The following is a 15,032-nucleotide window of genomic DNA, read 5'->3' as shown; positions in this document are numbered from 1 at the left end:
GCTTCAACCTCCCGAGTACCTGGGATTACAGGTACTAATTTTTAAAGTATTTTTTTGGGTAGAGACAGGGTTTCACCATGTTGGTCAGGCTGGTCTCGAACTCCTGACCTCAGGTGATCTGCCTGCCTCAGCCTCCCAAAGTGCTGGGATTACAGGCGTGAGCCACTGCACCCGGCCAAGATTTTTTTTTTCTTTTTTTTTTTTTGAGACGGAGTCTCGCTCTGTCGCCCAGGCTGGAGTGCAGTGGCGCGACCTTGGCTCACTGCAAGCTCCGCCTCCCGGGTTCACACCATTCTCCTGCCTCAGCCTCCCGAGTAACTGGGACTACAGGCGCCCGCCACCACGCCCAGCTAATTTTTTTGTATTTTTAGTAGAGATGGAGTTTCACTGTGTTAGCCAGGATGGTCTCAATCTCCTGACCTCGTGATCCGCCCGCCTCAGCCTCCCAAAGTGCTGGGATTACAGGCGTGAGCCACCACACCCAGCCACGATTTTTTTCTAAAGATACAAAAGCTTGAATAAAAATACTTCCACTTAGCAATAAATATTAGGGAAATATCTTTGTTTGTTTTGCTTTGTTTGTTGTTGTTTTTCTTGTTTGTTTTGTTTTTTTATTTCTTTGTTTTTTGTTGAGACAGGGCCTCACTCCGCTTGCTCAGGCTAGAGTTCAGTGGTGCGATCTCGGCTCACTGCAACCTCCACCTCTTGGGTTCAAGCAATTCCCCTGCCTCACCACCACACCTGGCCACATTTCATTAATCCACTTGTGTATTCTTATAGCAATCCACACGTTGCGTATGACAGCTTTTCAGTGCCTTTTGATATAAGTAAGGCAGGTTCTCCTTCATTCACCTTCTTTTTCAAAATTTCCTTAGTTTTTTGTTTCAGCATTTGTGGTTCTAAAGTTGAGAGTCAGTTGGCCATGGTATGGGGTAAAGTCGCTTTGGGGTTCTAGACTGTTTTATCTCTACTCTCCAAAATCACATATCGACGCCCTAATGTTCCATGTGACTGTATTTGGAGCTGGGGGTCTTTAAAGAGGCAATTCAGGTAAAATTAGGTCACTAGGGAGAGTCCTGATCCAATAGGACTAGTGTCGTTATAAGAAGAGGAGATGAGGACACAGACACACACAGAGGGACGACCCTGTGAGGACACAGGGAGAAGATGGCGTCTCCAAGCCCAGGAGAGAGGCCTCAGGAGGAACCAGCCCTGCCCACACCTGGATCTCAGACTTCCAGCCTCCAGGACTGTGGGAGAATCAATGTCTGTGGTTTAGGCCTCCTGGGCTGTGGGACTTTGTAATGGTGGCCCGAGCGGACACATAAAGGGCTGTGATTTGAATTGTACTAAATGAACATAGCACTTGGAGGGGACCAAATAGGTTCTCAGGGAAACGTGCTTCTTTCCCATAAGACACTGACTTGTAAATAGCTCACATCCTCACCTGGGCTACCCCATGAGGTCTGGCGCTGTTCTCAAACCCTGAGAACGCAGGCGATGACAAGAGGGGGATTTGGAAAGATTTGGTGATGAGGACCTTGTTTCCTGAGCACACACTTTTGTTTTGTTTTGTTTTGTTTTTTGTTGTTTTTGAAACGGATTTTTGCTCTTGTTAGCCAGGCTGGAGTGCAATGGAGCAATCTTGGCTCACTGCAACCTCCACCTCCCAGGTTCAAGCAATTCTCCTGCCTCAGCCTCCTGAATAGCTGGGATTACAGGCACGTGCCACCACGTCCGGCTAATTTTTATTTTTTGAGATGAAGTCTTGCTTTTGTCCCCCAGGCTGGAGTGCAATGGCATAATCTCGGCTCAATGCAACCTCTGCCTCCCGGGTTCAAGCAATTCTCCTGCCTCAGCCTCCCAAGAAACTGGGATTACAGGCGCCCGCCACCACACCCGGCTAATTTTTATATTTTTAGTGGAGACGGGGTTTCACCATGTTGGCCAGGCTGGTCTCGAACTCCTGGCCCCAAGTGATCCATCTGCCTCAGCCACTCAAAGTGCTGGGATTACAGGTGTAAGCCGCTGTGCCCGGCTAATTTTCGTCTTTTTAGTAGAGACAGCGTTTTACCATGTTGGCCAGGCTGGTCTCGAACTCCTGACCTAGTGATCCGCCCGCCTGAGCCTCCCAAAGTGCTGGGATTACAGGTGTGAACCACCGCCCCCAGCGTGGGGTTTGGTTTTGCACAAGTCATAGCTTAGCCTCATTTCACTTTCACATCCACCCTGTCCAGTGTGTGCTATCTTAGATATCCCACGGATGGGGAACCAGACCCTCCAAAGTCACTTCCAATCCCACAGCTGACTTCGGGGCAGAAACCAGGTAGTCATGACACCAGCGATGGGAGCAGTATTGGTTCTGAGATTCCTGCAGAAGACGGAAACGTCTCGTTTGTCAACAATAGAGAGTCTGGGCCGGGCACGGTGGCTCACGCCTGTAATCCCAGCACTTTGGGAGGCCGAGGCGGGCAGATCACAAGGTCAGGAGATCAAGACCATCCTGGCTAACACGGTGAAAACCCATCTCTACTAAAAATACAAAAAATTAGCCGGGTGAGGTTGCAGCTTCCCGTAGTCCCAGCTACTCAGGAGGCTGAGGCAGGAGAATGGCGTGAACCCGGGAGGCAGAGCTTGCAGTGAGCCGAGATCGCCCCACCGCAGTCCAGCCTGGGCAACAGAGCAAGACTCCGTCTCAAAAAAAATATATAAATAAATAAAATAAAAATAAAAAACAATAGAGCGTATGATTTACCGGCATAGAATAGTCGGCGTCTTTGACACACTCGATATTGGTCACATTTCTGTTAAGGTCCCAGGTCAACTGCTGAGCCTTTGCTTTCATCCTTAGGTTCGTGATTGGTGGGTTTGGATCTAAAATGGTGACAGGTTGGAGTTAGAAGAGATACATAAGAATCTTAAAACAGCATTGTAAGGGGTATGGTTTTTTTTGCCCGTGGAGTTAGCCAATACCTTTGGGAGGTGGAGTTCTTTTATTTTCTTAAATTTTTTGAGATAGAGTTTCACTCTTGTCGCCCAGGCTGGACTGCAGTGGCACGATCTCGGCTCACTGCAAGCTCCGCCTCCCAGTTCAAGCTATTCTCCTGCCTCAGGCTCCCGAGTAGCTGGGACTACAGGCGCCCGCCACCACGCCCAGCTAATTTTTGTTGTTTTTTTATTTTTAGTAGAGACGGGGTTTCACCATGCTAGCCAGGATGGTCTCGATCTCCTGACCTCGTGATCCACCGGCCTCGGCCTCCCAAAGTGCTGGGATTACAGGCGTGAGCCACTGCGCCTGGTCAAGAATCTTAAAACAGCATTGTAATGAGTATGGTTTTTTTGCCCATGGAGTTAGCCAATACCTTTGGGAGGTCGAGTTCTTTTATTTTTTAAATATTTTATTTTTTTGAGACAGAGTTTTGCTCTTGTCACCCAGGCTGGAGTGCAGTGGTGCCATCTCGGCTCACTGCAACCTCTACCTCCCAGGTTCAAGCGATTCTCCTGCCTCAGCCTCCCTAGTAGCTGGGACTACAGGTGCCCACCACCACGCCTGGCTAACTTTTGTATTTTTACTAGAGATGGGGTTTCACCACGTTGGCCAGGACGGATCCGCCCGTCTCGGCCTCTCAAAGTGCTGGGATTACAAGCGTGAACCACCACGCCCAGCTGATACACAACAATCTTAAAACAGCATTGTAAGGGGTATTTTTGTTTGTTTGTTTTGAGACAGAGTCCTACTCTGTCGCCCAGGCTGGAGTGCAGTGGTGCGATCTCGGCTCACTACAACCTCCGCCCCCCGGGTTGAAGCGATTCTCCTGTGTCAGCCTTCCGAGTAGCTGGCATAACAGGTGCCCACCACCACACTCGGCTAATTTTTGTATTTTTACTAGAGATGGGGTTTTACCATGTTGGCCAGGCTGGTCTCGAACTTCCGAACTCACATGATCTGCTTGCCTCAGCCTCCCAAAGTGCTGGGATGACAGGCGTGAGCTACTGAGCCTGGCTGGGAAGTGCAGTTCTATGTACACAGGAGACTGCTGTGACCTGGTAGAAGTCTTAAACAGAATGGGCGTGGTGGCTCACGCCCATAATCCAAGCACACTGGGAGGCCAAGGCGGGTGGATCACAAGGTCAAGAGATCAAAACCATCCTGGCTAACACGGTGAAACCCCTTCTCTACTGAAAATACAAAAATTAGCCAGGCGTGGTGGCGGGTGCCTGTAATCCCAGCTACTCGGGAGTCTGAGGCAGGAGAATCGCTTGAACCTGGGAGGGGGAGGATGGAGTGAGCCGAGATGGCGCCACTGCACTCCAGCCTGGGCAACAGAGTGAGACTCCGTCTCGAAAGAAAAAAAAAAAAAGTCATAAAGCAGTATTGCTATATTGATCTAATCAGCCTTCCCTATCAGGGTGATTTTATCACATTCCCAAAGGTGTGGGATGTGGGGAGAGAGGGGAAACTCAACCAAACAGACCAATTATGCTGTCCCTGTGGCTGTAAAGTATATCTTTTATAACCAGCTATGTCATACGTGTATTTTCAATAACTGAGAACAAACTGTGGTTTAGGAATGTCACACAAAGGCCGGGCGCGGTGGCTCACACCTGTAATCCCAGCACTTTTGGGGGCCGATGGGGACAGATCACTTAAAGTCAGGAGTTCAAGACCAGCCTGGCCAACATGGACAAACCCCATCTCTGCAAAAATAGAAAAATCAACCAGGCGTGGTGGCGGGCGCCTGTAATCCCAGCTACTCGGGAGGCTGAAGCAGGAGAATCGCTTGAACCTGGGAGGGGGAGGATGGAGTGAGCCGAGATGGCGCCACTGCACTCCACCCTGGGCAACAGAGTGAGACTCCGTCTCGAAAGAAAAAAAAAAAAGTCATAAAGCAGTATTGCTATATTGATCTAATCAGCCTTCCCTATCAGGGTGATTTTATCACATTCCCAAAGGTGTGGGGTGTGGGGAGAGAGGGGAAACTCAACCAAACAGACCAATTATGCGTCCCTGTGGTTGTAAAGTATACCTTTTATAACCAGCTATGTCATACGTGTATTTTCAATAACTGAGAACAAACTGGTTTAGGAATGTCACACAAAGGCCGGGCGTGGTGGCTCACACCTGTAATCCCAGCACTTTTGGGGGCCGACGGGGACAGATCACTTAAAGTCAGGAGTTCAAGACCAGCCTGGCCAACATGGACAAACCCCATCTCTGCAAAAATACAAAAATCAACCAGGCATGGTGGCGGGCACCTGTAACCCCAGCTACTCAGGACGCTGAGGCAGAAGAATCACTTGAACCCTGGATGTAGAGGTTGTAGTGAGCTGAGATCGCACCACTGCACTCCTGCCTGGGTGACAGAGCAAGACTCTCAAATTTAAAAAAAAAAAAAAGAAATTTTACACAAAGTCTCCTATATAGACTGTGATTTTTGAAATGGCAGTTTGCAAATTGCAATGGAATGTATTTTTCTGTTTTTTTCTTTTCTTTTCTTTCTTTTTTCTGAGACGGAGTTTCGCTCCTGTTGCCCAGGTTGGAGTGCAATGGTGCAATCTTGGCTCACTGCAATCTCCGCCTCCTGGGTTCAAGCGATTCTCCTGCCTCAGCCTCCTGAATAGCTGGGATTACAGGCATGTACCACCACACCCACCTAATTTTGTATTTTTAGTATAGACAGGGTTTCACCCTGTTGGTCAGGCTGGTCTCGAACTCCTGACCTCAGGTGACCCACCCGCCTCGGCCTCCCAAAGTGCTGGGATTACAGGCGTGAGCCACCGTACCCGGCCAAGCATGTATTTTTCAATATGAGGCATGATTATTATACTGTAGTATCCATTTTCTTACATAGCTCCCAAACTGAGCAATTCTGGTATTGATGGAAAATCAGAGTACGTACATTCCAATACACATTGAAGTGTAATGAAATAGTAACATATTAACACCACAGTTTCAGAGTAGAAGGAGGCCTCTTTAGGCCAGGAACGGTGGCTCACGCCTGTAATCCCAGAACTTTGGGAGGCCAAGGCGGGCGGATCATGAGGTCAGGAGTTCGAGACCAGCCTGGCCACATGGTGAAACCCCATCTCTACTAAAAATACAAAAATTAGCCGGGCGTGGTGGTGTGGGCCTGTAATCCCAGCTAATCAGGAGGCTGAGGCAGGAGACTCACTTGAACCCGGGAGGTAGTGGTTGCAGTGAGCCGAGATCGTGCCATTGCACTCCAGCCTGGGTGACAAGAGCAAGACTCCATCTCAGGCCGGGCACGGTGGCTCACACCTGTAATCCCAGCACTTTGGGAGGCCGAGGCAGGCAGATCACGAGGTCAGGAGATCAAGACCATCCTGGCTAACACAGTGAAACCCCGTCTCTACTAAAAAAATACAAAAAATTAGCTGGGCGTGGTGGTGGGCACCTGTAGTCCCAGCTACTCGGGAGGCTGAGGCAGGAGAATTGGTTGAACCTGGGAGGTGGAGGTTGCAGTGAGCCGAGATCGTGCCATTGCACTCCAGCCTGGGTGACAAGAGCAAGACTCCGTCTCAAAAAAAAGAAAGAAAGAAAAAGAAAGGTCTCTCTTAGCCATCACAGGGCTCAAGATATTTCATAAATGACCTCTACAAAGATGTTAAAGGCAATATTCTTTTTTTTTTTTTTGAGATGGAGTCTTGCTCTGTCACCCAGGCTAGAGTGCGATGGCATGATCTTGGCTCACAGCAACCTCTGCCTCCCGGGTTCAAGCAATTCTCCTGCCTCAGCCTCCCGAATAGCACGGATTACAGGCACACACCGCCATGCCCAGCTATTTTTTTTGTATTTTTAGTAGAGACGGGGTTTCACCATGATGGCCAAGCTGGTTTTGAACTAGTTACCTCAAGTGATCCACCCGCCTCAGCCTCCCAAAGTGCTAGGATTACAGGCATGAGCCGCCGTGCCCGGCTAGTAAAAGGCAATATTCTATCACATTTTGCTGGTCACCCAAAGCTAGAAACATACATCAGCTGTTTCTCTGGGGTTTATCTCTGATCGGCCACTTAGAAAACTTGAGGAAATGACTTTATGTATAAACTGTAAGGATCTTGACTGGTTATCAAGGTCAACAACCTTGGTTTGATAAGCATGGATCAAAGCATAAGAATATCTAGACTTCTGGCATTATTTTCTCCTAACTTAGAAGGATAATTTATCCCTTAAAACAAACTCTCTGGGAAAAAAATTCTTACAAGAAATTAATTCATTCATTCATTTTGAGACAGTCTCACTCTGTCACCCAGGCTGGAGTGCAGCGGTGCAATCTCAGCTCACTGCAACCTCCGCCTCCTGGGTTCAAGCGACTCTCCTGCCTCAGCCTCCCAAGTAGCTGGGATTACAGGCGCCCGCCACCACACCCAGCTGATTTTTGTATTTTTAGTAGAGACGGGATTTCACCATGTTGGCCTGGCTGGTCTCGAACTCCTGACCTTGTGATCATCCGCATGCCTTGGCCTCCCAAAGGGTTGGGATTACACACTTGGGCACAGTGGCTCACACCTGTAATGCCAGCACTTTGGGAGGCTGAGGAAGGCAGATCACCTGAGGTCAGGAGTTTGAGACCAGCCTGGTTAACATGGTGAAACCCCATCTCTACTAAAAACAGAAAAATTAGCTGGGCGTGGTGGCGGACACCTGTAATCTCAGGTGCTTGGGAGGCTGAGACAGGAGAATCAGCTGAACCTGGGAGGTGGAGGTTGCGGTGAGCCATGGTCACGCTATTACACTGCAGCCTGGGCAACAAGAATGAAACTCTGTGTCAAAAAAAAAAAAAAAAAAAAAAAAAATTTAAAGAATGAAAAGCAAATTAAAGTTAAAAGAAATTCAAGCTAAAGTGAAACCCTGCAGTAACAGACAGTAAAAACCAATGAAAAAAAGGCCAGGCATGGTGGCTCACACCTGTAATCCCAGTACTTTGGGAGGCCAAGGCGGGCGGATCACTTGTGGTCAGGAGTTCGAGACCAGCCTGACCAACATGGTGAAATCCCGTCTTTATCAAAAATACAGAAATTAGCCGGGCACGGTGGTGGGCGACTGTAATCTCAGCTACTCGGGAGGCTGAAGCAGGAGAATCGCTTGAATCTGGGAGGCAGAGGTTGCAGTGAGCCGAGATCACACTACTGCACTCCAGCTTGGGCAAGAGAGTGACACCCTGTCTCCCAAAGAAAAAGAAAAAGAAAAAATAAGGTAAACAATAAAGGAAACTGGAAATTGTAATTGGCGCTCTTGATCCCAGTGTGAGTTTCATCAAAACACCTCACATGGCGTCTGTGTCACGATCAGGTCCCTGCCTGTGAGGTCGTATTACCGTTTTGCAAGATGCTGCATTAGGCCGGGCGCGGTGGCTCACGCCTGTAATCCCAGCACTTCGGGAAGCTGAGGCGGGCAGATCACGAGGTCAGGAGATCAAGACCGTCCTGGCTAACACGGTGAAACCCCGTCTCTACTAAAAATACAAAAAATTAGCCGGGCGGTAGTCCCAGCTACTCCAGAGTCTGAGCCAGGAGAATGGCGTGAACCCCACAGGGCAGAGCCTGCAGTGAGCCAAAATCGCGCCACTGCACTCCAGCCTGGGCAACAGCGAGACTCCGTCTCAAAAAAAAAAAAAAAAAAACGATGCTGCATTACAGGGAACTTGGTGATGGGTACAGGGATGTCTCTGAGTCATTCCTGACCACTGCACGAGACTCTGCCATGAGCTCATCATGAAAAGTTTCCCTGAAGGATGGCACGCTGACATTGTGTGTCTGTCCCGCTGCCGCCCCCCCGCCCCCGAGGTGGCAAGTGCATTTTCTCTCCAGCTCTTACCCTCCTTCGTTTGCAGGAGACAGGGCATGGCGATCAGCGTGAGCCAAAGGAGGACCATCGGAAACGCAGCTCCAGAGCACAGGACAGAGGTGCCCGCTGGAGGAGAAACGAGAGTCAGGCAGCGGGGACTGGCTGTGAAACTGGGTTGCGGGTAATGAAGGATGTTTGACCCTTCTGGAGCCTGGTGCTCACAGCAGAAGGAGCTGCTTCTGGAGGGAAAGTGGTGGTGAGTGTGCATATGTGTGTGTGTGCAAATGCACCTTTGCACAAGCATGCGCGTCGGAGTGTGCTTGTACGTGTGCATTGTGTGCACCGATATCCGTGTGTACGTGGGTCTATATGTGTGCATGCCTGTGTGTAGCCATGTCTGTTTACACATGACTGCATGCATGCCTGTGCACACACGGGTACTGTGCACGTGTCTATATGTGTGTGTGCTTGCACATGTGTACATTTTTGTGCCCGTGTGTATCTGTGTGCACACATATGTGTTTGTGTGGTTTTTTTTTTCCTGACGGAGTCTCACACTTGTTGTCCAGACTGGGGTGCAATGGCACGATCTCGGCTCACTGCAACCTCTCCCTCCCAGGTTCAAACAATTCTCCTGCCTCAGCCTCCTGAGTGGCTGGGATTACAGGCACTTGCCACCACGCCTGGCTGATTTTTGTATTTATTTATTTATTTATTTATTTATTATTATTTTTTTTTTTTTTGAGACAGAGTTTTGCTCTTGTTGCCCAGGCTGGAGTGCAATGGCGTGATCTTGGCTCACTGCAACCTCCACCTCCCAGGTTCAACCGATTCTCCTGCCTCAGCCTCCCGAGTAGCTGAGATTATAGGCACCCACCACCACACCCGGCTAATTTTTGTATTTTTAGTAGAGACGGGGTTTCTCCATGTTGGTCAGGCTGGTCTCGAACCCCTGACCTCAGGTGATCCGCCCACCTCAGCCTCCCAAAGTGCTGGGATTACAGGCGTGAGCCACCGCGCCCAGCCTACTTTTTGGATTTTTTAGTAGAGATTTCACCATGTTGGCCAGGCTGGTCTCGGACTCCTGCCTCAGATGATCCGCCCGCCTTTTCCTCGCAAAGTGCTGAGATTACAGGTGTGAGCCACTATGCCTGGCTGTGTTTGTGTGTTTTCATGCATGCAGATACAGTGTTTGTGTGTTTGAATGCACATGTATCTGTGCATGCATTCCATGTGTACACACATGTGCATACACAAATATACGTGCATGAGTCTGCATGTGTGCATGCGTGTATGTGCCTAAAAGTGTATATTTGTTTATGTGCATGCATGTGTGAATGTATGTGTACAAATGTGTTTGCATGAGTGTGTACGTGTGCATGTATGTGCATCTGTGTGTGTGGCAGCCTTTCCCTTTTGAAAGAAGCCCTGCCAGCTGGGCGTGGTGGTTCATGACAGTAATCCCAGCACTTTGGGAAGTGGAGGTGGGCAGATTGCCCGAGGTCAGGAGTTCAAGACCAGCCTGGCCAACATGGCGAAACCCTGTCTCTTAAAAATACAGAAATTAGCTGGGCGTGGTGGTGGGTGCCTATAATCCCAGCTACTCGGGAGGCAGAGGCAGGAGAATCGGTTGAACCTGGGAGGCAGAGGTTGCAGTGAGCCGAGATCGCACCACTGCACTCCAGCCTGGACGACAGAGCAAGACTCATCTCAAAAAAAAAAAAAGAAAAAGAAAAAAAGAAAGAGCTCCTGCCCTGGGGGTTTAGCCCGTTCTTGGCTCGAGCTGTAGCCACAAACCAGGAAAACACATCCTCTGTGGCACCAGGAAGCTCAAATGACAAAGCAATGGAAGGAAGTTTAATTACAATTATGTAACCAACACATAGAAATTCCTAAGTGGCTGCAGTTACCGTAACAAGGGGGTGCAGGACCTCAGCCTCCTGCGCTGGAACTTTCTGCCACATCCCAGACAGGCTGGCTCTCCTACACTGTGCTCTGGGGTGGCAGCTGTCTTTTTTTTTTTTGAGATGGAGTCTCACTCTTGTCACCCAGGCTGGAGTGCAGTGGCGCGATCTCAGCTCACTGCAACCTCCACCTCCTGGGTTCAAGTGATTCTCCTGCCTCAGCCTCCCCAGTAGCTGGAATTCCAGGCGCCTGCCACCCCACCCAGCTAATTTTTGTATTTTTAGTGGAGATGGGGTTTCACCATGTTGGTCAGGCTGGTCTCGAACTCCTGACCTCAGGCGAACCGCCCACCTTTGCCTCCCAAAGTGCTGGGATGACAGGCATGAGCCACCGCGCCCGGCCTAACGTCTTTTAAAGAACCAAATGGCTTTAGCATCAGTGGACCTTGCTTGTCTCCGAATTATAAATGGAAGGGGTGAGCCTGGAAAAAGCTGAACCCCTTGAGGCAGGGGACGGGACTGAGGGCAGCAGGGAAAAGATGAAATGAGGTTCCAGAGGCTTCAGAGCCCCTTCCTGCCTGGGCAGAGGGACCAGAGCCCACCTCCAAGGCAACAGGCAATCTCTAGAGTCTCCCTTGGGACAGAGTCTGTGTTCAGCTCAGCCAAGAGACCAGGGGGTGAGTGCCCATAGTGGCCTCGCTGTCCAAAATGTGCTGGGCACACCATGCACGGTCACACTTGCCTGTAGGGGCCGTGGTCCAGGAAGACGCCTGAGTAAGAACGTTGGGAAATCTGTGCTCTTAACATTTATTGATTAATATTTTCATTGGCCAGGCACGGTGGCTCACGCCTATAATCCCAGCACTTTGGGAGGCTGGTGGAGGGGGGAGTGGATTGCTTGAGGTCAGGAGTTCGAGACCAGCCTGATCAACATACAAAACATACTAAACATATAAAATCTCTACTACTCTACTAAACATACAGAGTCTCTACTAAACATACAAAAATTAGCTGGGCATAATTGTGGGTGCCTGTAGTCCCAGCTACTCGGGAGGCTGAGACAGGAGAATTGCTTGAACCCGGGAGGTGGAGGTTGCAGTGAGCCGAGATCATGCCACTGCACTCCAGCCTGGGCGATAGAGTGAGACTCTGTCTCCCAAAAAAAAAAAAAAAAAAAAAAAAAAAAAAAAAAAAAAACACCACTTCTATCTTCTAGAACATTGTCATCGCCCCAAAAGGAGACCCCAGACCCATTAAAGACCCGTTCTTCCCCCTCCCCAGCCTGTGGCAACCACTCATCCACTTTCTGCCTCTGTGGATTTGCCTGTATCTGGACATAGGGAATACGTGGAGTCATACAGACACTGTGTATCTTTTTGTATCTGGCCTCTCTCAGGAAGCATGATGCCCTCAGCAGTCACCCACATTGCCACCTGTGGCAGAGCCTTGTTCCTTTTCATGGCTGTGTAATATTCCACCGTGTGGATGGACCACATTATATTTCTCCATTTATCTATAGATGGGGGTATGAGGGCTGTCTCCACCTCTTGGCTATTGTGAATAAAGCTGCTTTTTCCTTTTCATGGCTGTGTAATATTCCACTGTGTGGATGGACCACATTATATTTCTCCATTTATCTACAGATGGGGGTATGAGGGCTGTCTCTACCTCTTGGCTACTGTGAATAAAGCTGCTAGGAGGGACCTGAGGTTTCACCAGCCATCGGGGGCATTCTGAGTCCCACCAGCCTTTGAAAACCACTGAGAAACACTACAAGCATGCTGGGGTCCCAGCCCCAAAAGCAGCTCCCCGGCTGACAGCCTGCCCTGGGCATGAGCTCCTTGACTAGCTGAACCAGCGCTTTCTAATAAACAGAGAACTGTAGCCACGTGTAGGTGTTTACATTTTCTAACAAGCACACGAAAAAGCAGAAAACACAGTCAAATTACTTCTAATGCTATCACCTTTCTAAACCCAAGGCATCTAACATGCTATGATGGCTTCAGCGTGAGATCCACGTACAAACGATGAATGAGATCGCAAACATCCTTCTTTGGTACCAGGTCGTTCAATGGGCAGTGTGGTGCCCACGGACAGCAGGTCTCAGCAGAAACCTGTTACGTGCCAATGCCCCGTGTCTGCCAGCATGGACTTAGGAACCCACAGTCCACCGCCTCCCCTGCCTGCCCTCTTTTCCCTCATCCCACCCTGGAGAGGGGACCTCACCTTAAATGCAGATCAAAGTGCTGTGTGGAAGAAACAGCCTTCGTGGCTCCAGTCGAGAAGATCTGGGGGGGTCCTGATCCTAGGATGTTTCCGATATCTTCCCGTGTGTGCTGAAAGCAGCTTTCCCCAAAGAGAAACCGAAGGTTGTACTCCCTGATTGAGCTGTTTTATAACCTCCAGCCAGGGCCCCACCCCTGAAACTCAGACCCAATAAGGACATGGCAGTGGGAAGGGGTGGGGGCTGTCAGAGACCCCCTTCTCTCCCACAGGCTGGGATCCTGGGGTCAGCAGCTTCGTAACCATGAACCTGACTTGCCTTGAAAGAAAGACTCTTTGAAAATTGTCATGTTCCCTTTTTTTTTTTTTTTTCCTGCAAGTGTTTCTGTTTGCTATAATTAGAATTCTTGCTAGCTATTCAGGCAGGGTTGGGCAACTTCCTGACATAGTAAATTCAGCCCTGGAGGCATCAATGCCAGTGTCCAGGGGCTCCTGCCTGTGTTTCCTCCCTGTCCCGTGGGAAACTGCACCCAGACAGGGAGGTGGACCCCGGTCTCAGATGATGGATCTTATTAAAGATATGTTAGTGGCCGGGTGCGGTGGCTCACGCCTCTCATCCCACCACTTTGGGAGGCTGAGGCGGGTGGATCACTTGAGGTAAAGAGATTGAGACCATCCTGCCCAACATGGTGAAACCCCGTCTCTATTAAAAATACAAAAATTAGCCCAGCGTGGTGGTGGGCACCTGTAATCCCAGCTACTCAGGAGGCTGAGGCAGGAGAATTGCTTGAACCTGGGAGGCGGAGGAGGTTGCAGTGAGCAGAGATCGTGCCACTACACTCCAGCCTGGGCGATAGAGCAAGACTCCGTCTCAAAAAAAAAAAAAAAAAAAAAAAAATCTTAGTGGTCAGGCGCGGTGGCTCACACCTGTCATCTCAGCACTTTGGGAGGCCGAGGCGGGTGGATCGCCTGAGGGCAGGAGTTCGAGACCAGCCTGGCCAACATGGTGAAACCCCATCTCTAGTAAAAATTTAAAAATTAGCCAGGCGTGATGGCAGGTGCCTGTAATCCCAACTTCTCCCAAGGCTGAGGCAGGAGAATAGTTTGAACCTGGAAGAGACGTTACAGTGAGCCAGAATGGCGCCACTGCACTCCAGCCTGGTGACAAGAGCAAAACTCTGTCTCAAGAAAAAACAAACAAAAACCCTTTAATCCCTTTAAGCCCTGAATGGGGCACCCACCAACCTGTCCCGGGCTTCCCTTTCCAACGCTGAAATCTGTTATTTCTGTTTACTCAGCACACGCACTCCCAGACAGCCCTTCCCCTCCCTCTGAATGTATCAACTCTTCTCTCGTTCTTGGCACCCTTCCCAAATTCCAGCCCAACCTCAGCCCTTCCCTGGAGCCTCCATCTTGCAAACAGGCTCCTTTTTTTTCTTTTTTTTGAGACAGAGTCTCACTTTGCTTGCTCCGTCACCAGGCTGGAGTGCAGTGGTGCGATCTCGGCTCCCTGCAACCTCTGCCCCAGGTTCAAGCGATTCTCCTGCCTCGGCCTCCCAAGCAGCTGAGATTACAGGCACCTGCCACCATGCCTGGCTAATTTTTAAATTTTTACTAGAGATGGGGTTTCACCACGTTGGCCAGATGGTCTTGAACTCCTGACCTCAGGTGATCTGCCCTTGTCGGCCTCCCAAACTGCTGGGATGACAGGCGTGAGCCACCACACCTGACCACTAAGATACCTTTTTCGTTATGTTCTGAGATGGAGTCTTGCTCTGTCGCCCAGGCTGGAGTGCAGTGGTGTGATCTCAGCTCCCTGCAACCTCTGTCTGCCCCAGGTTCAAGCAATTCTCCTGCCTCGGCCTCCCGAGTAGCTGGGATTACAGGCACCTGCCACCACGCCTGGCTAATTTTTAAATTTTTACTAGAGACGGGGTTTCACCATGTTGGCCAGATGGCCGCGAACTCCTGACCTCAGGTGATTTGCCCTTGTCAGCCTCCCAAAGTGGTGGGATGACAGGTGTGAGCCACCACACCTGACCACTAAGATATCTTTTTTTTTTTTTTTTTGAGATGGAGTCTCGCTCTGTCGCCCAGGC

The 15,032-nt window shown here is 49.8% G+C and overlaps 2 protein-coding genes across 4 annotated transcripts in view; one reads left to right on the top strand and one right to left on the bottom strand.

Moving 5' to 3' along the window:
- Nucleotides 1-9,165, bottom strand: part of IL3RA (interleukin 3 receptor subunit alpha) — a 35,309-nt gene extending 26,144 nt beyond the window's left edge. Inside the window, exons 1-2 of one of the 2 annotated variants that reach the window (XM_055266863.2) lie at nt 8,837-9,165; nt 2,756-2,874 (exon numbers count right to left, since the gene is read on the bottom strand). In XM_055266863.2, the coding sequence (XP_055122838.1) occupies nt 2,756-2,874; nt 8,837-9,140 (423 nt within the window). In that variant the 5' untranslated portion in view covers nt 9,141-9,165. The remainder of the gene's footprint in view (nt 1-2,755; nt 2,875-8,836) is intronic. The other variant, XM_055266864.2, reaches the window with a different exon arrangement.
- The window catches only part of LOC129475035 (uncharacterized), a 66,125-nt gene extending 53,531 nt beyond the window's left edge, over nt 1-12,594 (top strand). The window contains exons 6-8 of one of the 2 annotated variants that reach the window (XM_055266867.2): nt 8,036-8,215; nt 8,853-9,062; nt 12,354-12,594. The gene's annotated coding sequence lies outside the window, so the exon portion shown is untranslated. The remainder of the gene's footprint in view (nt 1-8,035; nt 8,216-8,852; nt 9,063-12,353) is intronic. The other variant, XR_008654736.2, reaches the window with a different exon arrangement.
- The last annotated feature ends 2,438 nt before the right edge of the window (nt 12,595-15,032 follow it).

The sequence above is a fragment of the Symphalangus syndactylus genome, chromosome X (assembly GCF_028878055.3).
Source record: "Symphalangus syndactylus isolate Jambi chromosome X, NHGRI_mSymSyn1-v2.1_pri, whole genome shotgun sequence".
Classification (NCBI taxonomy): Eukaryota; Metazoa; Chordata; class Mammalia; order Primates; family Hylobatidae; genus Symphalangus; species Symphalangus syndactylus.
The sequence above is the reverse complement of the archived record's forward strand: the minus strand, read 5'-3'. Positions and strand labels throughout refer to the sequence as shown.